At 44.8% G+C, this 24,635-nt stretch overlaps 1 protein-coding gene across 1 annotated transcript in view; it reads left to right on the top strand.

The window, feature by feature from the left end:
* Positions 1-22,683: 22,683 nt before the first annotated feature.
* Positions 22,684-24,635, top strand: part of MED10 (mediator complex subunit 10) — a 28,819-nt gene continuing 26,867 nt past the window's right edge. The window contains exon 1 of the mRNA XM_075826775.1: positions 22,684-22,984. Within this exon, the coding sequence (XP_075682890.1) occupies positions 22,863-22,984 (122 nt within the window). The 5' untranslated portion in view covers positions 22,684-22,862. The remainder of the gene's footprint in view (positions 22,985-24,635) is intronic.

Below are 24,635 nucleotides of genomic sequence, written 5' to 3' on the forward strand. Positions count from 1 at the left end.
TTATATAATCTATCTCTCACAGGTAAAATTAACCTAGCCTAAAAATTCTAGACTGTTCATGTCTTTGACAGTGGGCAAACTTACAAAATCAGCAAGGGATTAAATACTTATTTCCTTCACTGTATATATACATATATATATATTATATATTATATATATATATATATATATATTTATTTTTTCTCTTAACCAGTGGGCACTAAAGGGGGTGACCACTGGTTAGTGGGCAGAAAAGGGGCAGATCGCTGGCTTTTTTTGTTCTTTTTTTGACTTTTACACTGTATTTCTTCTTGTCTCCGACTCTCACAAGCTCTCTGACAGGAATGAGCTTGTCAGAGACGGAGATGCCGGCAAACCACTGCTCCTGCGCTGTGATTGACCTGTCAGTACTGACTGGCCAATCACAGCTCGTGCCGGCACGGGACCACTCTGATTGGTCCTGTGCCCGCGAGTTCTGCTCGGCAACTGTCTATGACCGTTGTGATCGGGACGCTGGGACGCTGTCACCATGTCTGTTGATATGGTGACAGTTTGAAGCTTGGTCGTAACTGTACGCCCGAATGCGGGAAATCACTTGCATTTCGGACATACAGTCACGCCCGTGTGCGGGAAGGGGTTAAAGGCTATGTACACCTTCGGAAGCGATTATTATTATTATTATTGTTGTTTTTATTAAAAATATCTATCAGTGTGTTTGGTGTAACTTTCTAATTAGTTTTTATTAAAAAGTATTTGCACTTTCTGAGATACAATTGCTTTGTATTCTGTATATAGAGTGGCTGTATCGTGCGCTGAGAACTGAATCGGTCAGGTCAGCAGCATTGACGGGTTCAGTGCCAGCGGGTCCTGCAAGTCTTTGACACGCAGGATTGAGCTGTTACCGATCACGGAATGTCCGCTGTGGAAAATAGCACGTAAAATAAAAAGCCATACTACCTGTAGCCATGGCAACGCATCCCTCTGACGTCCTGCAGCCCGGCCTCCTGGGATGACGTTTCATCCCACGTGACCGCTGCAGCCTGTGATTGGCTGCAGCAGTCACGTGGGATGAAACGTCATCCTTAGAGGCTGGGCTGTACGGAGGAACACAGAGTTCTGGGTTAAGTATAATATATTTTTTTTCTGAGCTGTAAATTTAGTGGCGGAATCGCAGCTTTTCCATCGCAAAAATCGCAACATCTGCTATTTGTTGAAGGTTTTACTTTCCGATTGAATCAAATGGCGAAAACCCGCAACAGAAAATCAGCGAGTCCACAGCATAAATTGACATGATATGGATTTAAAGACCACACCGCATGTCAATTTATAAATGGTTTTCGTCTGATTTTTTATGCAGCGTGTGGAAGATATTTGTTCAAATCTCACCCACTTTGCAGCTACTGTATTAGAGCGGATTTACAGGAACGTGATATACGTCCGTGCAATGCGCGTGATTTTCATGCGCCTCGCACGGACCTATATTAGTCTATGGGGCCGTGCAGACTGTCCGTGAGTTTTACGCAGCGGATGTCCGCTGCGTGAGACGCACGACATGTCCTATATTTCTGCGCTGTTCGCGCATCACGCACACATTGAAGTCAATAGGTGCGTGAAAATCACACGCCCCATGCGGAAGCACTTCCGTGGGACGCGCGTGATTCGCGCAACAGCAGTAAGAAGTATGAATGAAAATAGAAAAGCACCACGTGCTTTTCTGTTTACAAACATACAAACAGAGTGTCATAATGATGGCGGCTGGGCAAAAATCATGCAGCCGCGCATCATACGGTGATGACACACGGAGCTGTTAAGTGCCTTTTGCGCGCGCAAAACAACACGTTTTTTGCGCGCGCAAAACACACACGCTCGTGTAAATCCGCCCTTATGCTGCAGATTTTCTGCAATTAAATACATTGAAGAACATCCACAGTATTTACGCTACGTGTGAACCTGGCCTAAGTGATGACAACTTCCATACAACGTTGCGCTATGTAAGCAACGGAAATAAATAATAAATAAACACCTCTTTTATTGATGACTTTTTACCGAGTATGTACACCTTTGCAACCAATTCCTTGAATACATCTAAAATAAAAAATACTCCTTTCCATCTGTTTCCTACTAGCAAGGAGAAGAGGACACATAAAAGGTAGTATGATTGCAGGATCAGACTACATAGGGCTTGTTTGTACTCTTTAACTATGGAGACACATAAATATGCATAAAAACTGTAGACTCAAAACGGTAGAAGATTTTCAATCAAAACTATTTCCAAAGATAGATGTATTTGAGCAATAAGAAAATAAAATGCCTTTAGATGCATTTGAAATAAAGAGAACCTTTCACCTCCCCATACATGTGCAGCTGAGTGAAGCATGTAATGGGCAGGGCTGCACAAAACCTGGGGCACTTTAAAAAAAAATTCAACCTCCCTCCGTTATTTAGATATCGGTGCTGTTATATTTGGTGCCCGATATTTAAATAACCCCCTGACCTGTCAACAGGGGATGTACTGGCAAGGGGGCGTGTTACTATGGCTGTAACCCTGTCCATATCTGATTGGCATAATAGTGTATCTTTTGACTTACAGTAATTATTTTCAGTTCACTATAAGGTGGTCTATTGAATGTTTTTGTTGCCAATTTGTATGCTACATTATTCTAAATCAAACCATCACATGATTTACTTTGAAGACAGCAATACCTGCCTGAGTATATCTCGCCTGAAAGTGTTGATGCCCTATGTTTGGAAGATAAGAAACCTTTCACAACCTCTATCAATAAAACAACTACAGTGATAGAAGCAGATCAGATCAAAGAAAAGTGGACTTATTAAATTCATACTGGCGGGCAGCAATGCCTCCATAAGGCCTGCTCACTGAAAAATTCATAAGAGTTCTTCCCGTATATGAAGAAATAACCTCTAAGGATGACCTTGTGTCTAATGAAACGTGTATTTGGAATGACTTAGCTGATACAACCCGGTCATGTGCATTTTATTCTTGTATTATGCTTGTGTTGGCGAGACACCTCACTTAACACTTTGTTTTCCTGCAGTTCAAGAGATAAACATGGCCATAGGTTGCTGCTGGTAAATAATGCATAGGTGAAGGATAGTAAGACACAATGTTGTTCATATAGAATAATCAATTAGCCCGTTGTGTGTAGATTATAAAAATAAAGCCTTGTGCACACAAATGTATTGGAATATAGTGAAAATATGAATTTAAATAGGGACACACAATACAAATAATTTTGTCCTTATTTAGCTCCGTATTTATGTGCATATACGGTTTGTATTTTATTTGTAAGCTTGATGTTGTCTTTCTGCTTTTCCATCCATAACTTCATCGTTTTTTTTCCCACATCGCTGATACAATGACATATGAAACATACAGAGGCACAATTATTATTTTTTTTCCTGTCGCTTTCTAGTTCGAACATATTCTGCAGCGCTGTACAGAGATTGTCATCACTGGCATCAGTCTCTGTCCCCAATGGGGCTCAAAATCTGAATTCCCTATATCAAACACATACATACACACTGCTTCTATGGGGAGAATATAGGTTAAGTACAAACTTCAATTGAACTTTCAACATATTTTGAGATAAAGCTATATACTGAAATACAGAGATAATGTTGCTGTGTTTAACCAGTTTCGAACCCCCATGGACTTTAAACGTCCGGCGGTTCGTACCTATCTCTGCAAGGACATCTCAGAATATTCAGTAGACTTCCGCCCAAGGCGCTTGACCCGCTGCCTGGAGCTCTCTAGACAGCTGATATCACAGAGCTTTACCCGGAGACCAATCAGTGTGGTCTCTGGGCATGTGATCGTTGTGACAGCCTGTCAGAACGATCACAGAAAAGTTTGTAACAAACTTTAAATTGTTTTTATCTTCTCCTTCTCCTGGCAGCATGTCAGAGAATGAGAACAGAAAGTAATATAACACACGCATTTTTTTTTTTTCACTAATTATATTTTTATCTATCATATATTGATATTTAGTATAGTTTTAGGCTGGGGCTACACAGCGACTTTGACCGCAACACAGGCTGCACGGTCAAAGATTGCTTTGTCCAGTAGCCTACATTGCAAGTAATGAAAGTCAATGTGGTCGCGTCGTGGCAATTGTACTTGCGATGTAGGCTACCTAACAAATCAATTTTTGGCCATGCGACCTGCGTTGCTACCAAAGTTGCCGTGTAGCTCCAGCCTAAAACTATTATATGAATCAATATATATGAGATAGACATGAGATAGATAGATAACAATAATCTTTATTTGTATGGCACAAAAAATCTGCATTTAGATCGATTATGATAATTCAAATATCTTTATATATTTATCTAAATGCAGATTATTTGGGTTATGCAAATAAAGATTATTATTATTTCTATCTATCTAATTTCCTATCTCGCTCTCTCTATCTAATATCATATCATATACAGTGCCCACCAAAAGTTCCGGAACACCGTCATAACGGTTCAAGGTAGAGGGTTGAAATTTGGTGGGATTTAATGGGGTCATAAAATCTACCAGTTGACGCCCAAAAAACACACTCCACCCCATTGGGGGCGGTGGGGTGGGCGGGGGCAACAAAATCTGAAATGGCACAGGTGGTCGAGTGGGGGCTCATTTGAAAGCGCTTTTCAATACGAAAACAATGGCGCAATCGATTTTGAGATTTTTTTTCCGCTGAGATATTTAACTCGAGCCGTTCAAAAGTTATGACAGTGTTCTATCTATCTATCTATCTATCTATCTATCTATCTATCTATCTATCTATCTATCTATCTATCTATCTATCTATCTATCTATCTATCATCTATCTCATGTCTATCCAATTGCTTCAAAACAATGGGCAACTCCCAAGAGGGCAGAGGATTATGATAGTATGGCCTTAATTTTTGAACTTCTTTCAGGAATCTGGTTATCAGTGGATGGTTGGAAAACTTCCCCTCTGAATTGGCATTAATGGCCGTCAAATGCACTTTTAAAGTATTGCTCTTGATGCCTTTCTGGTATCCCTCTTGTAGAAACTGCAATACTGTGGACACTGTATGTGGTAACCTGTCATTACTGTCATTATCTATCTATCTATCTATCTATCTATCTATCTATCTATCTATCTATCTATCTATCTATCTATCTATCTATCTATCTATCTCATGTCTATCCAATTGCTTCAAAACAATGGGCAACTCCCAAGAGGGCAGAGGGTTATGATAGTAATACCTGTCATTACTGTCATTATCCTGACAGCAGCATTTAGAAAATATAAGCCATATTCAAGAATGTATTTTCATCGTACTGGGTTTCCTGTAGGCTAATAAGGTATTGACTACCTCATCAGAGAAGCCTTTATTTTTTAGAAACTGTCGTTCAGTTTCCATGCCGTAAACTGTAACCTGTCTAACCTGGGATGAAACCAACCCTCTTGTAGCAGGAGATCTGGACGTAATGGAAGTTTCCAGAAGTTGCGATTCGAGAGTTTCAACACGAACGGAAACCATGCCCTTCTGGGCCAATGAGGAATGATCGCTATGGTCTTCACTTTTTTCGTCCCTTATTTTTCTTAACACCCGAGGAATGAGGGGAAAGACATATATGACGGTATTTTCCCAACTTAATGATAGACTGTCTATAGCATATGGGTGATCCAACCTGCTGAGGGAGCAGAACTTCCTTAATTTGGCATTCTTTACGGTCGCCATGACGTAAAAGATGGTTTGCTCATCTTCCTGGTGTTTGAAGGAAGACTTCTGGATTCAAGCTCCACTCTCCTGGGTGAATCCGCTTCCTGCTCAGCCAATCCGCTTTCAGATTCGACACTCCTCGAATGTGGACTGCGGAGACTGATATCAGATTGTGTTCTGCCCACCGCATAATCTGCCTGCATTCCTTTCTGAGGGAATTGCTTCTGGTGCCCCCCTGCTTGTTTACATAAAACACTGAGGGGAGATTGTCCAACTGAATTTGGACATCGTGACGATGGAGTACTGAGCTCTTTCATGTTGGATGAAAGGCAGCTGTCGTATTTGGACCATTTCTTTTGCACACCCATGATGTTCCCACATGTGCAACCCAGCCTGAGGCATCCGTAGTGAGGAGTATCCGATGAACTTGTCTCAGGGATCTGCCTCAATCGAGATGGTAGGGTAGCCACCACTGGAGGTCCCGTTTCACATCCGGAGACACTGACATTAAGATGTTGAGAGACACTATCCTCTTGTCCCAACTTTTTAGTATGTTGGATTGTAACATTCGGATATCTGCCCTTGGCCAGGGTACCGCCTCGATAGCCGATGTTAGAAGGCCTAACACTCTGATGGCCTGACGGATGGAGCAGTGACTCAATGATATCAGTTGTTGAACTCCCAGACGGATAGAATATATCCGGTCGCTGGACAATGTCAGTGACATTTTCTTTGTGTCTACCATGAAGCCTTAGTATTTCAACTTGGTGCATGGTGTTAGATGAGACTTCTGGAGGTTTATGATGAAACAGTGCGAAATGAGCATGTCTGGAGTGACTTTTAGGTGTTTTATAAGCATGTCTTCTGACGGGGCTCTCACCAGCCAATCGTCCAGGTACGGATATACGAAGATCCCTTTCATGCGTTGTACTGCAGATAGTACCACCGCTACCTTTGTAAACACTCGGGACACTGATGTTATCCCAAAGGGCAGGCAGGTAAACTGAAGATGTAAGATTTTATGATGAACAAGAACTGCTACCCGAAGAAATTTCCTGTGTTTCTTCAGGACCGGGATATGAAGGTATGCATCTTGCAGATCGATAGTGGCCAGAAAATCTCCTTCTTGGATAATATTTATGACTGACTGTATAGATTCCATTTTTAACTTTTTCTTTACAAAGAACTGGTTCAGATATGTTAAATCTATCACTAACCGCCACTTGTTTTCCTTTTTTGGAACGGAAAAGATAGGGGAGTACACTCCTCGACCCCGCTAATGATACGGGACTTCTTCCAATGCTCCGTTCCTTATGAAGTCTTGAATGAGACTGAGAACAACAGGATTTCTTCCCCTGTTATTACAGAATTTGTTTTTTGGAATGGTGTTTAGTTCCAGTGAGTAGTCATTCTGGATGGTGGATCTGACCCAGGCGTCTGTGGACATTTTTAGCCATAGGTGAACAAACTTCCCTAGTCTTCCAGCTACTGGACACTCCTATCCCTTGGCGTCATAAGTTAGGATTTCTTTGAAAGGGTGACTTCTTCCTTTAGGAGGGGTTCCCCTTTTACTTGCTTTTGAATCTACGCTGCCTGTCACCCCCACAAAAATATTTTTGACCCTTAGAGGACCTTTTGGAACGGTTTTGAAAGGTTTTAAATGGCGGCCTCTTTGGAGGACGTGGAAAGGAAACCCCTCTTTCATCATTTATCAATTTAAGGATGTCTTCCAGCTGAGGGCCGAAGAGCGAAGAGGGATGAAATGGTAGGGAACAGAAATGATTCTGGTATCGCATGTCCCCTGTCCATTGCTTCATCCAAAGGGTTCTATGTGCCATATTAGAGAGAGCCAGGGATCTAGAAGAAAATTTCAAGACATCCAACGGCTCGTCATACAAAAACTCTGCAGCCGTTTTCATGAGAGGGATATTGTGTAAGATCTTCTCTTGGTACGCCTTCCTATAGATCATGAGAGAGCTGACTAAGCCATGTAAGAAGGGCTCTGGCAACCGGGATGGAAGCTGATGCCACTTTACACGCCGCAACCGAGAATGAGTAGGCTTTTTTTAATATAGAATCCGCTCTGCGATCCATTGGATCCTTTAAAAGTGAGGATTCCTCTGAAGGAAACACAGATTTCTTTGATAATCTGGCGACAGCTAGATCAACCTTGGGCGGAACATCCCAGTTAGAACTGAACTTGGGATCTGTTTTGCAGGTGTGCTTAAACCTCGCCCCTTGATCGATACGTCTCTCTGGCTTATCCCAATCCTTCTGGACCCAATCTGTAACAACAGGATGGGAGGGAAGGACTCTGTCTTTGTTGACCGGAAAATAATAAAGTTATTCCTTTTTGGGTTTATGAGACACATCTTTATCGGTCTCGACGGTCAGTTTGACTGCTTTTAGCAAGTGCGGGACCTTGTCTTTATCTAACAGATAAATATTATCTAGAGGTTCCCCATCAGAGTCCTCTGAATCCAGATCATCCTCTGACATATCATATTTGGAAGGGGAATGTGGAGAGGGCGACCGCTTTCTACCTTTAGATTTTTTCGGCATAATAGTCGACTTAATCTCCTGAAAGGTATCGGTAAACTGATCTTAAAACCAGGATAGAAACCCCTTGGCTTCAGTATGGAAGGATTGTTCAGGAGGTCTGCAAGAGGAGAAGAAACTCTGGTCCCAATCCCCTGGCAACGGTTCGTGACAACCTTTATACATATTGTGCTTGGATTTCTTTTTACGTTTCTCTTGAGGTGCAGGACTTGCCATCTGGGAAAAAAGGCATGCAATTTACAATCTTATGTGTAAGTGGCCTCAAGGAAGCAAACCCCTCTCACATTATCACAAAGAAAGTTAGGTACCTTAATCTCCAGGGTCGAGCAGCTTAACCAGCGCCGCAGCCCCGGATTCGCAGTCCTTTCTTGAACCGCCGGGATCCCGCGAGACTTCCGTTCTCATGCATGCGCCGGAAGCTGGCGTACACCTTACCTCGGCGGCGGCCATCTTGGGACACCCGTCCAGAGGTGTATGGGATCCACGTCCAGGAGCCGAATGACAGGTAAGAACCTGTATGCTGCTCCAGAATGGAAGCGTGGCTTCTCATTACCTCCAGGTAAGATTTTTAGAAGCCAGGCCGAAGGACCAAGGAAACCCCTAGTATACAGCCCCCATGTACTCATGGGTCGCAGCTTAGGGACAGAGGAAACCCTCTGTATAAAGCATTTTGGTATAGATCTCTTCAACTATCCATGTTCATAGAAGAGAAAAAATACGCTTTCTGAAGGGATTTGGGCTCTATTTAAGGATACCTGGGACCAGGGGCGTAACTAGGAAAGACTGGGCCTCATAGTAAACTCTTGACAAGGGCCCCCACCCCCGAGTGCCACAAGCAGCCACCCTTATAAATAGTGCCCCCTGTAGAATGTGCCATACAGCCCCCCTGTAGACAGTGCTATATAGCCCCGCCTATAGACAGTGTCACACCCCATTTGTAGATAGCGCCCCCACCTCCCCCTTGTAGATAGTTCCATACAGCCCCCCTGTAGATATTGCCATAAAGCCCCCACTGTCTATAGCGCTATACATCTCCCACTGTATATAGTGCCACACAGCCCCCTCCCTTGTATATAGTGCCACACAGGTCCCCCTTGTGTATAGTGCCACACAGCTTCCCTTGTGTATAGTGCCACACAGCCCCCCTTTGTGTATAGTGCCACACAGCCCCTCCTTGTGTATAGTGCCACAAGGCAATGGCGCATCTGAGAAAGTTGTATCAGCCAGGGAGATATCACTCAAACATGGAAAGGTGGGTTTGGAGGCAGGACTATGTGAATCTTCAGGATAGCGGCATTGCCCCATGACCCTCTAATGTGTAATTAGCATATAGTGTGCGTCGTTTTAAAAGTGGATTTTTAAGAATTTTGCTGCATCTGAAAAAAACATACAAGGGAATGTTTGGAAATATTGTCAGGTCATGTATTACCGCATGGTGGCAGTTCAAGGGGTTAAAACCTGACAGATTCCCATTTAAAATACAATGAATTGAGAACAATTCCATCTGCCCTGCAATTTTGTTATTATAAATATATCCTATATAACTACAGATACAGAACCAAGCTTTGACATATATACAGTACCACAACCAAACTCAATACATAAATACAGTACCACAACCAAGATCAGTACATATATACAGCACCATGACAAAGCTAAGTACATAAATACAGCACTAGAACAAAGCTCTCACATATATACAGCACCAGAACAAAGCTCAGTACATATATACAGCACTAGAACCAAGCTCAGTACATAAATACAGCACTAGAACCAAGCCCATACATATATACAGCACCAGTACCAAATTGCATTGTCGAGTCCCCGACAACAGGGAGATTGTAAAGGGAAGTGTCCCTATTTATGTATATATATGTGTATATGTATATATATATATATATATATATATATATATATATATATATATATATATATATATATATATATACAGTGAAGGAAATAAGTATTTGATCCCTTGCTGATTTTGTAAGTTTGCCCACTGCCAAAGTCATGAACAGTCTAGAATTTTTAGGCTAGGTTAATTTTACCAGTGAGAGATAGATTATATTTAAAAAAAAACCTGAAAATCGCATTGTCAAAATGATATATATTTATTTGCATTGTGCACAGAGAAATAAGTATTTGATTCCTTTGCCAAACAAGACTTAATACTTGGTGGCAAAACCCTTGTTGGCAAGCACAGCAGTCAGACGTTTTTTGTAGTTGATGATGAGGTTTGCACACATGTTAGATGGAATTTTGACCCACTCCTTTTTGCAGATCATCTGTAAATCATTAAGATTTCGAGGCTGTCGCTTGGCAACTCGGATCTTCAGCTCCCTCCATAAGTTTTCGATGGGATTAAGGTCTGGAGACTGGCTAGGCCACTCCATGACCTTAATGTGCTTCTTTTTGAGCCACTCCTTTGTTGCCTTGGCTGTATGGTTCGGGTCATTGTCGTGCTGGAAGACCCAGCCACGAGCCATTTTTAATGTCCTGGTGGAGGGAAGGAGGTTGTCACTCAGGATTTGACGGTACATGGCTCCATCCATTCTCCCATTGATGCGGTGAAGTAGTCCTGTGCCCTTAGCAGAGAAACACCCCCAAAACATAATGTTTCCACCTCCATGCTTGACAGTGGGGACGGTGTTCTTTGGGTCATAGGCAGCATTTCTCTTCCTCCAAACACGGCGAGTTGAGTTAATGCCAAAGACCTCAATTTTAGTGTTATCTGACCACAGCACCTTCTCCCAATCACTCTCAGAATCATCCAGATGTTCATTTGCAAACTTCAGACGGGCCTGTACATGTGCCTTCTTGAGCAGGGGGACCTTGCGGGCACTGCAGGATTTTAATCCATTACGGCGTAATGTGTTACCAATGGTTTTCTTGGTGACTGTGGTCCCAGCTGCCTTGAGATCATTAACAAGTTCCCCCCGTGTAGTTTTCGGCTGAGCTCTCACCTTCCTCAGGATCAAGGATACCCCACGAGGTGAGATTTTTCATGGAGCCCACAGGCATTTTGTATGTCTTCCATTTTCTTACCATTGCAACAACAGTTGTCTCCTTCTCACCCAGCGTCTTACTTATGGTTTTGTAGCCCATTCCAGCCTTGTGCAGGTCTATGATCTTGTCCCTGACATCCTTAGAAAGCTCTTTGGTCTTGTCCATGTTGTAGAGGTTAGAGTAAGACTGATTAATTGAGGACAGGAGTCTTTTATACAGGTGACCATTTAAGACAGCTATCTTTAATGCAGGCACCAAGTTGATTTGGAGCGTTTAACTGGTCTGGAGGAGGCTGAACTCTTAATGGTTGGTAGGAGATCAAATACTTATTTCTCTGTGCACAATGCAAATAAATATATATAATTTTGACTATGTGATTTTCAGTTGTTTTTTTACATAATCTATCTCTCACAGGTAAAATTAACCTAGCCTAAAAATTCTAGACTGTTCATGTCTTTGACAGTTGGCAAACTTACAAAATCAGCAAGGGATCAAATACTTATTTCCTTCACTGTATATATACATATATATATATATATATTATATATTATATATATATATATATTTATTTTTTCTCTTAACCAGTGGGCACCAAAGGGGGTGACCACTGGTTAGTGGGCAGAAAAGGGGCAGATCGCTGGGTTTTTTCGTTCTTTTTTTCACTTTTACACTGTATTTCTTCTTGTCTCCGACTCTCACAAGCTCTCTGACAGGAATGAGCTTGTCAGAGACGGAGATGCCGGCAAACCACTGCTCCTGCCTGAGGAAGCTAGAGCAGCGAAACGCGCGTTGGGGTGCTACTATTTACTTCTGTTACATGGATCACGTGGATCGCGGGTGCAGCATTTCACATATGGGTAAGCTTTGATGCAAGGGTTCCCTCTGGTATTTGCCGGATGGATTATCTCATTCATCATTGGATACATGTACGGTATATTCCCCCTGTGAAACATACTGTAGGGGGTTCCTCTTTTGGGGAGTACCTCTTTATAAGCTACTAAGGGAGACGTTTATTATATGTGGTGACATGTCCAGTGCAATTGTTGTAACATGTTAATCAGCAGACTTGAGTAACATACACTCTTGTAATGTACGCATTGACCGCATGGTTCTGTACCTATTACTAGTGTTTTCCACATATATGCACAGGTGGAATATATATACTTTGCTCCCTTTGATAAGGTGCAATATTTACATTACTCCTGCGATCGACCACCTTTGTGACGTGATCCATAGACTACTTTTCTCTTTTAGAAACCTCGTTGTGTTTTTATTATTATATATGTTATGTGTTTATATATTTATATGCAATAAAAATTATTTTGTACATTATATGTGGCCTTGTGACTCTTGGTTCTCAAATTTTTCATATGATATAGTAGAGTCCTGCTAATCTTTGATGTAACATTTTGGGGGTACTTTGTACACATGTGCTGGGTAGTACCTAACCATTTACTCTCTCCTGTGAGACATTTATTCATAAAATAAATATATATCATTTTGACTATGTGATTTTCTGTTTTTTTTTTTATATATAATCTATCTCTCACTGGTAAAATTAACCTAGCCTAAAAATTATAGACTGCTCATGACTTTGACAGTGGGCAAACTTACAAAATCAGCAAGGGATCAAATACTTATTTCCTTCACTATATATATATATATATATATATATATATATATATATATATATATATATATATATATATATATACACCGCGTTCCAAATTATTATGCAAATGTCATTTTTAGCTGATTTTCCTAAATAGTCGATGCAAATGACAGTCAGTATAATCTTCAAACCATCAACCGTTGGAGTATAATGAGAATTTTATTGAACAAATCTCCTAATGATAACAGGTTTTTTTTTTAGAAGTAAAAAACTCAAAATGCACTGTTTCAAATTATGCACAAAAGAGATCAAAACATTTTAAAGGTTGTAAAGAGAACGAAAATGGTAATTTGTTGAATTTGCAGCATCAGGAGGTCATATTTACAGAAATCAAAAGCTCTTTCAATAAAAAAAAAACTTTACAGGCCTAGTTACATGTTAACATAGGACCCCTTCTTTGATATCACCTTCACAATTCTTGCATCCATTGAATTTGTGAGTATTCGGACAGTTTCTGCTTGAATATCTTGCAGGATGTCAGATAGCCTCCCAGAGCTTCTGTTTTGATGTGAACTGCCTCCCACCCTCATAGATATTTAGCTTAAGGATGCTCCAAAGGTTCTCAATAGGGTTGAAGTCAGGGGAACATGGGTGCCACACCATGAGTTTCTCTCCTTTTATGCCCATAGCAGCCAATGACACAGAGGTATTATTTGCAGCATGAGATGGTGCATTGTCATGCATGAAGATAATTTTGCTACGGAAGGCACGGTTCTTTTTGTACCACGGAAGAAAGTGGTCAGTCATAAACTCTACGTACTTTGCAGAGGTCATTTTCACACCGTCAGGGACCCTAAAGGGGCCTGCCAGCTCTCTCCCCATGATTCCAGCCCAAAACATGACTCCGCCACCTCCTTGCTGACGTCGCAGCCTTGTTGGGACATGGTGGCCATTCACCAACCATCCACTACTCCATCCATCTGGATCATCCAGGTTTGCACGGCACTCATCAGTAAACAACACGGTTTGAAAATTAGTCTTCATGTATTTCTGAGCCCACTGCAACCGTTTCTGCTTGTGAGCATTGTTTAGGGATGGCCGAATAATAGCTTTATGAACACTTGCAAACCTCTGGAGGATCCTACACCTTGAGGTTCACGGGACTCCAGAGGCATCAGCGGCTTCAAATACCTGTTTGCTGCTTTGCAATGGCATTTTAGCAGCTGCTCTACTAATCCTATTAATTTGTCTGGCAGAAACCTTCCTCCTTATGCCTTTATCTGAAAGAACCCGTCTGTGCTCTGAATCAGCCACAAATCTTTTCACAGTACGATGATCACGCTTAAGTTTTCTTGAAATATCCAATGTATTGCACTATTTCACGCTTTTCGGCAGCAGAGAGATCCTTTTTCTTTCCCATATTGCTTGAAACCTGTGGCCTGCTTAATAATGTGGAACGTCCTTCTTAAGTAGTTTTCCTTTGATTGGGCACACCTGACAAACTAATTATCACAGGTGTCTGAGATTGATTACAATGATCCAAAGAGCCCTAAGACACAATACCATCCATGAGTTTAATTGAAAAACTAATTATTAAATGTTTATGACACTTAAATCCAATGTGCATAATAGTTTGGAACACAGTCTATATATATGTGTGTTTATATATATATATATATATATGTGTGTGTGTGTGTATGTATATATATATATATATATATATATACATATAGGTGTATATATAATACATATAATGTCTCATGAGCCAGGGCTGTAGAAACACAGCCCTGGTCATGAATACAGTTGTAAAGAAAGCAGTACAATTAGCATTGCCCTGCTTTGTTTGGAAACCATGGAGACAGGAGATAGTTTGATCTCCTGTATCCATTTCAAATCTCCCGCGCGCATAGACGGTCTCGCGCGCGCGCGATAACGCACGCGCGCGATCACGCGCGGGCGCTCATGAGTCGGCTGGTGATACATTATTACCATACCGATCCATGCTAGCCGGGGGCGAGCGCCACTCGTCCCCAGCTGCAAGCGTACCGGCAGGGTTAAATAGCCCTGCGTCGGTACCCTCGCTAGCAGAGTCTACACCACCACACCACCAACGAGAGCTACCTACCTGCTCCACCACGGACCGGCTCACCTCTCCTGTCCTGCCTCTCTCCTCCAACGACCTGGTCCTGTCTCCTGCTCCTGCTACGGCTCCTGCCTCTGCTCCCCTGTTCCACCAACGAAAACGCTAAGTATCAGTGTAGCTACCGATACACTTTAAACTCTCCCTCTCTCTCGGTCAGTCCCTGTTTACCCTTGCTGCCCTGGGTTAACCCTTGCTGTCCCAGAGTAACCCTTGGTGCCCCTGAGTCCCTGAAGTTAACCCTTGCTGCCTCTGAAGTTAACCCTTGCTGCCCCTGAAGTTAACCCTTGTTTTCCCTGAAGTTAACCCATTGCTGCCCGAGTCCCTGAGTTAACCCTTACTACCCCTTGCAGTCCCTGAGTTAACCCCTTGCTGACCTGCACATCCCGTTGTATCCCTGGTTAACCCTTGAAACATTTAACCCTTCCCATTGTTAATCCTTGACCTGATTAACCCTTAGTGTACAGAGACAGTTATATTAAGAGGGAGTGGGACAGAGATAGTGAGCATGTGAGAATTACAAGTAACTTATGTGTATTGTGTTGTAACGTAACTTCTATGTATGTTTAGGTAAGTGGGTGGCAGTATAATTAAGATTGTGATACTGTGTTTATACTGTACTGTGATTAGTTACTGTATTTTATATGAGAGTGATTACTGTATGTTAAGAAATATCTTTATTTACTATACAGTCTTATTCCCTTGAGTAGCAGCAAAAGCAAGCAGAGCGACGTTAGTATAAGGAAAAGGTAGGGGAACTAGGCATATCCCTAGTGATCCTGATTATAAAGGAGGTAGTAATAGTGGGTGACACTAACCAGTGATTCCCACTATTACCCCACCCCCTTTTACAAACCCCCTGAAAACACCCAAAGGAAGGTTACATGTTCACCTAGATACTATTTACAGCCTCCCTGTATATGATGCCACACACCTCCTGTATATGATGCCACACACCTCCCTGTATATAATGCCACACAGACCCCCTGTATATGATGTTACATACCTCCCTGTATATGATGCCACACAGACCCCCTGTATATGATGCCACACACCTCCCTGTATATGCCATACAGCCTCCCTGTATGTGATGCCACACAGCCTCCCTGTATGTGATGCCACACAGCCTCCCTGTATGTGCCACAGTATCCCTGTATATGATGCCACACACACCCCCTGTATATGCCACACACCTCCCTGTATATGATGCCACACAGACTCCCTGTATATGATCCACATACCTCCCTGTATATGCCACACAGCCCCCTGTATATGCCACACAGCCCCCTGTATATGATGCCACACACCTCCCTTTATATGCCACACAGCCCACTATATATGCCACACAGCCCCGATGTATATGATGCCACACAGCCCGACATGAATGCCCTACATACTCACTGATGCAGCGCTGTATTCTTCAGGTAAGGTCTCTCGTCTTCACGGGACCTGCGGCGACGCAATGAAATCGATGCAGCTCATCTTCACGCGTGGTCTCTCGTCTTGACTGGATCTGCGAAGGCGATGCGATAACACTCACCGATGCAGCTCGTTTTCACGCGTGGTCTCTCGTCTTCACGGGATCTGCGAAGGTGGCGTCATTGCATCACCTTTGCAGAACCCGTGATAGCCAGCAGGGGAACTAGTAGTTCCCTTGCCAATCCCCATGTCACAGATCTGTTTTTAACGGTTGTTACATGTATTGACAGGCATTAAAAATCGGATCCATTGACTTCTATGGGGGGCGTCAGGCCGTGAAAACGGGCAAAAATAGGAGATGTCCTATATTTTGATGGCCATTATTCACAGGCCATTAATTAAAAAAACGGCCATGTAAATACACCCATGGAACATCATTGTTCTGAAAACGGTCGTTAAAAGAACGGCCGTTTTTCACTGTCGTGTAAATAAGGCCTTACTTCGCTCCATTAACAGAAAAAAAGTTATGGCTCTCAGAATATGGCGATACAAATGACATTCATGTGCCCATCACATCATCTGCTCCCATATCACCACAGCTAGACCGGTTTGCTATTTAGACCTTATTCACACGACCGCGCTCGGTCCATGATATACGGTGCACATTTTCCAGACCGAACAAAATTCAGGCAGCCGGGCTCTTAGCATCATAGTTATGCATGACGTTATGTGTCCCTGCCTTCCCGCGGGATTTCTGTCCCGTACTGAACATGTTTTCAGTATGGGATAGTAGTCCCGCGGAGAGGCAGTGACTCACAGCGTCATAGATAACGATGATGCTAAGAGCTTGGCTGCCAGAACTGTGTCCGGTCTGGAAAATTCGGACCGTATATCATGGACCAAACACGGTTGTGTGAATAAGGCCTTAGGATGCTATGACAACCTTTGTGGTAGCAATCATAGTGGCCATATTGGTAGTCACCAAGCTTTCCCAAAAACATAATGGCTGAATAAAATGTGTAAAAAAAAAATGAACATTTTAGGGACCTATGTTCACCGTTGTTTTTTGGTATTGTCAGCAGGGCCGCCATCAGGGGGGTATTAGGGGTAGTGGTGTGAGGGGCCCGGCCAAACCTAATTGAAAGGGGGGCCCGGCAACTGCCTCGACATTCTTTTGGTAGGAAAAAACGGGCCCCTGCAATGGGGCCCGTTTTTTTTACCAAAAGAATGTCGTAAGCTGCTGCTGCTGCTGCGGGCCCCCTCCCCTCGTCATGGGGGGCCGTCAAACCGTCCGCCCGCGCGCGCGCACCCGATCGCGCGCACAAGGAAACTCCCGCGCGTGCGCACTCGCGAGCGCGCATCCACGAACGCCCGCACTGGAGATCGCCCGCGCGCGCACCCGTGATCGACCGCGCGCGCACCCGGGATCGGCCTCGCGCGCACCCGCGAACGAAGCGCGCGCAGCCGCGGACACACATGGACAAAACTTACCTGGAGCCTGGCTGGAGGTGAAGGACTGGACGTCTGGACCGAAGACCTCCCCTGGAAGACATCGCCGGAAGAGGACTGGAGTGGGAGCAGCTCTTCTGACACAGTGAGTAAATTATCTCAAAGTGCTGTTTATGTATGGCCCTGTTCACACAGTATTTTGCAGGCAAAAAAAAATCTGCCTCAAAATTCCTTAAAGAATTTTGAGGCAGATTTTGACCTGCCCACACTATCTTGCCGCATTTTTTTGCTGCGTTTTTTGCCTGTGGCGATTGAGGACAGCAGACAAAAAACGCAGCGAAAAATGCATTTTCTGCCTCCCATTGATTTAGATGGGAGGTCAGAGGCGGAACCGCGGCAAGAAAGGACGTGCTGCTTTTTCTTTTTTCCGCGACTGGCTCCCATTAATTTCAGATTAAATCAATGAGAGGCGGTTTTGGAAGTTGTTTGGTGCTGATTCTGACGCAGTGTCCGAGTCAATATCAAAGCCCAAAAACTCTGTGAACTGGGCCTTATTGTTAGGGCTTATTCAGACGAACGTGTAATACGTCCGTGCAACGTGTGTGATTTTCACGCGCCTCGCACGGACCTATGTTACTCTATGGGGCCGTGCAGACTGTCAGTGATTTTCACGCAGCGTGTGTCCGTGTGTCCGCTGCGTAAAACTCACGACATGTCCGATATTTGTGCATTGTTCGCGCATCACGCACCCATTGAAGTCAATGGGTGGGTGAAAATCACGCCCAGAACTTCCGCAGCCGTATAAACTATGAATGACAACAGAAAAGCACCACGTGCTACAAACATACAAACAGAGTGTCATAATGATGGCGGCTGCGCGGAAATCACGCAGCCGCGCATCATACGCTGCTGACACACGGAGCTGTTATGGACCTTTTGCATGCGCAAAACGCCACGTTTTTTGCGCGTGCAAAAAGCACACGCTTGTGTAAATCCGGCCTTAGGGTAGGAACACACTCGGCATGAACACTGCGGATTTTATGCAACACATTTTATTGTGGAAAATCCGCAGCGTATTACAGTCGCAGCAGAGTGGATGAGGTTTGAACAAATCTCATCCACACGCTGCAAAAATAATGGACCTGCCGTGTGGCTTTTTGGCTTTTTAAGCCGCAGCATGTCAATGTATTTTGTGGAATCGCTGCTCCTCTGTTGCGGAAATGCTGCGGTTCTGCCGCAAAAATCACAAAAGAGAAAAAAAAAAAAGGCACTTTTTTAAATTTATAAAAAAGTTTAGACTTGCCCCGGCCGTAGTCCTGGTGACGCGATCCTCTATTCTTAGCGCAGCTCGGCCTCCTGTCATGACGTTTCATCCCATGTGACTGCTGCAGCAGTCACATGGTCTACAGCGTCATCCCAGGAGGCGGGGCTACGTTCAGAAGAGAGAGATGCGTCACCTAAACTACGGCCGGGGCAAGTCTAAACTTTTTTTTCCCTGCAGGATTCCTGCAGCGGACATGCCTCACCAAACCTGCGCCACTATTTGGTGCGGTTTTGCTGGCAGAATTCCCTGCGGCTACCGGGGCGGATAAGCTGTGTAGTTTTACTCAGCATATCCGCCTAGTGTGTCCCTTATGATGTCGCTCCTGGAGCTGCTGCCGCTCTCTAAATAGGCAGTTGGTTCAGTAGAATTTGGAATTATTTTTTTTTGTGAACCAGCTTAAAAAAATACAAAACTTTTGTGTTAGGGCCTGTTCACATCACTGTTCGCTTCCGTTGCGGGGTTCCGTCTGAGGTTTCTGTCGGGTGAACCCCGCAACGGAAAGTGAAAGTGATAGCACAGCTTCCGTTTCCATCACCATTAGCGCAGTCGACTGCGCTATTAATTCCGTCCGAAAACCAGCCGGAATGGTGACGAACCACCGTTCCGGGGTTCCGTCTGAGGTTTCTGTTGGGTGAACCCTGCAACGGAAAGTGAAAGTGACAGCACAGCTTCCGTTTCAGTCACCATTGATCTCAATGGTGACGGAAACATCGCTAATGGTTTCCGTTCGTCACCATTACGGCTGGTTTTCGGACGGAATCAATAGCGCAGTCGACTGCGCTAATGGTGATGGAAACGGAAGCTGTGCTATCACTTTCACTTTCCGTTGCGGGGTTCCGTCTGAGGTTTCTGTCGGGTGAACCCCGCAACGGAAAGTGAAAGTGATAGCACAGCTTCCGTTTCCATCACCATTAGCGCAGTCGACTGCGCTATTAATTCCGTCCGAAAACCAGCCGGAATGGTGACGAACCACCGCTCCGGGGTTCCGTCTGAGGTTTCTGTCGGGTGAACCCCGCAACGGAAAGTGAAAGTGACAGCACAGCTTCCGTTTCAGTCACCATTGATCTCAATGGTGACGGAAACATCGCTAATGGTTTCCTTTCGTCACCATTCCGGCTGGTTTTCGGACGGAATCAATAGCGCAGTCGACTGCGCTAATGGTGATGGAAACGGAAGCTGTGCTATCACTTTCACTTTCCGTTGCGGGGTTCACCCGACAGAAACCTCAGAAGGAACCCCGGAGCGGAAGCGAACGGTGATGTGAACAGGCCCTAACACAAAAGTTTTGTATTTTTTTAAGCTGTTCACAAAAAAAAATTATTCCAAATTCTACTGCACCAACTGCCTATTTAGAGACCGGCAGCAGCTCCAGGAGCGACATCATAAGGGACACACTAGGCGGATATGCTGAGTAAAACTACACAGCTTATCCGCCCCGGTAGCCGCAGGGAATTCCGCCAGCAAAACCGCACCAAATAGTGGCGCAGGTTTGGTGAGGCATGTCCGCTGCGGGAATCCTGCAGGGAAAAAAAAGTTTAGACTTGCCCCGGCCGTAGTTTAGGTGACGCATCTCTCTCTTCTGAACGTAGCCCCGCCTCCTGGGATGACGCTGTAGGCCATGTGACCGCTGCAGCAGTCACATGGTATGAAACGTCATGATAGGAGGCGGGGCTGCGCTAAGAATAGAGGATCGCGTCACCTAAACTACGGCCGGGGCAAGTCTAAACTTTTTTATAAATTTAAAAAAGTGCCTTTTTTTTTTTCTCATTTGTGATTTTTGCGGCAGAACCGCAGCATTTCCGCAACAGAGGAGCAGCGATTCCACAGAATACATTGACATGCTGCGGCTTAAAAAGCCAAAAAGCCACACTGCAGGTCCATTATTTTTGCAGCGTGTGAATGAGATTTGTTCATATCTCCTCCACTCTGCTGCGACTGTGATACGCTGCGGATTTTCCACAATAAAATGTGTTGCATAAAATCTGCAGTGTTCATGCCGAGTGTGTTCCTACCCTAAGGCCGGATTCACACAAGCGTGTGCTTTTTGCGCGCGCAAAAACGTGGCGTTTTGCGCTTGCAAAAGGTCCATAACAGCTCCGTGTGTCAGCAGCGTATGATGCGCGGCTGCGTGATTTTCGCGCAGCCGCCATCATTATGACACTCTGTTTGTATGTTTGTAGCACGTGGTGCTTTTCTGTTTTCATTCATAGTTTATACGGCTGCGGGAGTGCTGGGCGTGATTTTCACGCACCCATTGACTTCAATGGGTGCGTGATGCGCGAACAATGCACAAATATCGGACATGTCGTGAGTTTTACGCAGCGGACTCGCGCTGCATGAAAATCACTGACAGTCTGCACGGCCCCATAGAGTAACATAGGTCCGTGCGAGGCGCGTGAAAATCACGCACGTTGCACGGACGTATTACACGTTCGTCTGAATAAGCCCTAACAATAAGGCCCAGTTCACAGAGTTTTTGGGCCTTGATATTGACTCGGACACTGCGTCAGAATCAGCACCAAACAACTTCCAAAACCGCCTCCCATTGATTTAATCTGAAATCAATGGGAGCCAGTCGCGGAAAAAAGAAAAAGCAGCACGTCCTTTCTTGCCGCGGTTCCGCCTCTGACCTCCCATCTAAATCAATGGGAGGCAGAAAATGCATTTTTCGCTGCGTTTTCTGTCTGCTGTCCTCAATCGCCGCAGGCAAAAAACGCGGCAAGATAGTGTGGGCAGGTCAAAATCTGCCTCAAAATTCGGTGCGCGGTTCCAGGCGGTCGCCGGTGCGCATGCGCGGGAGTTTGCGGGTGCGCGTGATCGGTCGCACGGGCGGCGGTGTTTGACGGCCCCCATGCTACCCAGGGCCGCCATCAGGGGGGTATTAGGGGTACTGATGTGAGAGGCCCGGCCAAACCTAATTGAAAGGGGGGCCCGCAGCTCATGACATTCTTTTGGTGAAAAAAACGGGCCCCATTGCAAAGGCAAGTCGCGGCAGTTTGCCGGGCCCCCCTTTCAATTAGGTTTGGCCGGGCCTCTCACATCAGTACCCCTAATACCCCCCCTGATGGCGGCCCTGGGTACCATGATATAGTACTGGACGGAGTACTGTTAACAGGCGGTGCCACGGTAGGGGGGCCCAGAAAATGTAGCTGTAGGGGGCCCTGAAATTCCTGATGGCGGCCCTGATTGTCAGTACATGACTTTTGCATATACTGTCGGTAGAGAACATTTTTTTCTGTAGCACTAACTTTCTCTATCAATAAGCTCTAATATTCCACTATAATATAACGTGAAACGATTTCATTACACCTCTAGTCTTTACAAGCAGACCAAAATGCACGCAGAGTACACAATAGCCGCGCAGACTCTGCAAATGACATGAAGCAGACGCGCACTCCCGCTACACCCCACTATCGAGTGTTCGGCTTATCGGGAGCGCGCATACAGTGCCTGGACGCGCTCGTTACGTGACTGTCTGGCTTTACTTTTTGAGAAACCGGGGGCGGGGACTAGACAGGAAAGAGAGGGGAGCCCGGAAATGGAGGAAACCTCCGTCTTTATGCAGAGAGGGTGGAGGCACGGCGCGGAGAGCGAATGACAGCAGTATGGTTGTCTGGTGGTAGTAATAACTGAAGAAACGTAAAAGGCGCTGCCGGCGGAGGAGCGCCGCAGACATGGCCGAGAAGTTTGATAACTTGGAGGAGCATCTAGAAAAGTTCGTGGAGAATATACGGCAGCTGGGGATCATCGTGAGCGACTTCCAGCCTAGCAGCCAGGCTGGCCTCAATCAGAAGCTGTAAGTCAGTGGTGGCAGAGTATCCTGATTATAATGGGGTATAAACTGCAACTACAACCCTGATCATTTATACCGCTTGTGAGTCGCACTGAAAGAAGCCCTTACCATGCAACTTGTGTAATACGCTATAGACAAAAATGACAAATGTTGCTTGCGATGTAGTGACTTACAGTTGGAAAGTCATTCACGGCTTTCTTCTCCATAAAGGATATAATTTACATTTTGACTTCCATGTGAATCACGCTATACAGCTGAATGTAGTGGCCATTTAGATACATGGTGGTCCATGTCAATACATTGATGGCTTGAGTCTGCTAAAACGGGTACTACTCTAACACAGTAGGCCCTCCCTATGACATGCATAGGACATATGGACAGGCCCCAATCACATTGCAGTTTTTCCTTCCGTCGGCGGTATTAGGTGAACTCCCGACATATGCCTCCGACGGAAGGTGGTGATGTATTCCACTGTATAGTCATACAATGGGATATGTCGCCCGATCTTCCCTCGCAGAATGTTACCTGAAGCACTGTGCCCGGGGAAGCCCCCGACGTCACTGTCCATAAATGGCCAGTGACATCGGGGGCTTCTCTAGTACCACAGTCCCTGTCGAGCACTTCTGATGCTCTGGCTGGGGACTCCGCAATTGAAAGCCCCTGACGTCCCTTCCTATATATGGACGGTGACATCAGGAGCTTTCTTGGGCCGAGCGCTAGTTGGTGTTCTTCCTAGGCACTCCTGCTCTGGGGAAGCTACCCGACGTATACGTTTAACATATAATAGTGGCGGATGCCATACAGTGGCTCCCATTTTAAAAAACTATACCTCGGGATGGAATAGCATAGTCTACTATGCTATTCCATTTTTCAACAAAAAAGTATACCGACGTATACCAGCCCAGCGGAGGCCAAAAGGACACTATTGGCCTCTGTGGGGCAGGTATACGTTTGTACACGTTTAGCGCATATGTCGAGAGTTTTCCCGACGTACACGCTGAGCGTTGGGCATAAATGCAACGTGAATGGGGCCTTACCTTTAGAATTCTACTACGTACTTTCACTACCAATGTTGGGGTCCCATGCCTCTGTTTACACTCACGCATGATGGCATGTTGTCTGTAGTCATAGGGACGCCACGTCCCATGAGCGGGACAGTCAGTCACAGGCCGCTGACATCAGGCATGGAGAGATGCACGCTGAAGACTCGTGCAAGATACACTCAGAGCGCCGTACTCGCATTTCTCCACCCCCAATGACTGGCTGGGAGATTGGAACGACTTGTTTTTTTTTATTTGACCTGACTACCATTTTCCAGGGTTAATTGTTGATTGTAATCTATAAGAACGGGCAAGCAAGCAAATCTGCAGTCATACAGCAGAACACGCACATCTGGCAGAAGTTTTCCTATTAGCTATACCGGTCCTGATGAGCTTTTTGTTTGCTGCCCTCTTCCGGCTTGATCCTCTACTTCGTCTTACAGTCCATGATGTGGGTTTTTGAATGAATGTCCTTTCTACTGCACCGTGGGTCTGTGTTGCTGTGGGGTACAGGCTACAGCTGATCATAAAACTATATTCTGTCCACCGGATATGGGGAAGCCACAGTAAATTAGATTTTCCTGCTGCCAACGGAAGCACATCTGTTAGTAAGA

Source organism: Rhinoderma darwinii, chromosome 5, assembly GCF_050947455.1.
Source record: "Rhinoderma darwinii isolate aRhiDar2 chromosome 5, aRhiDar2.hap1, whole genome shotgun sequence".
Lineage (NCBI taxonomy): Eukaryota > Metazoa > Chordata > Amphibia > Anura > Rhinodermatidae > Rhinoderma > Rhinoderma darwinii.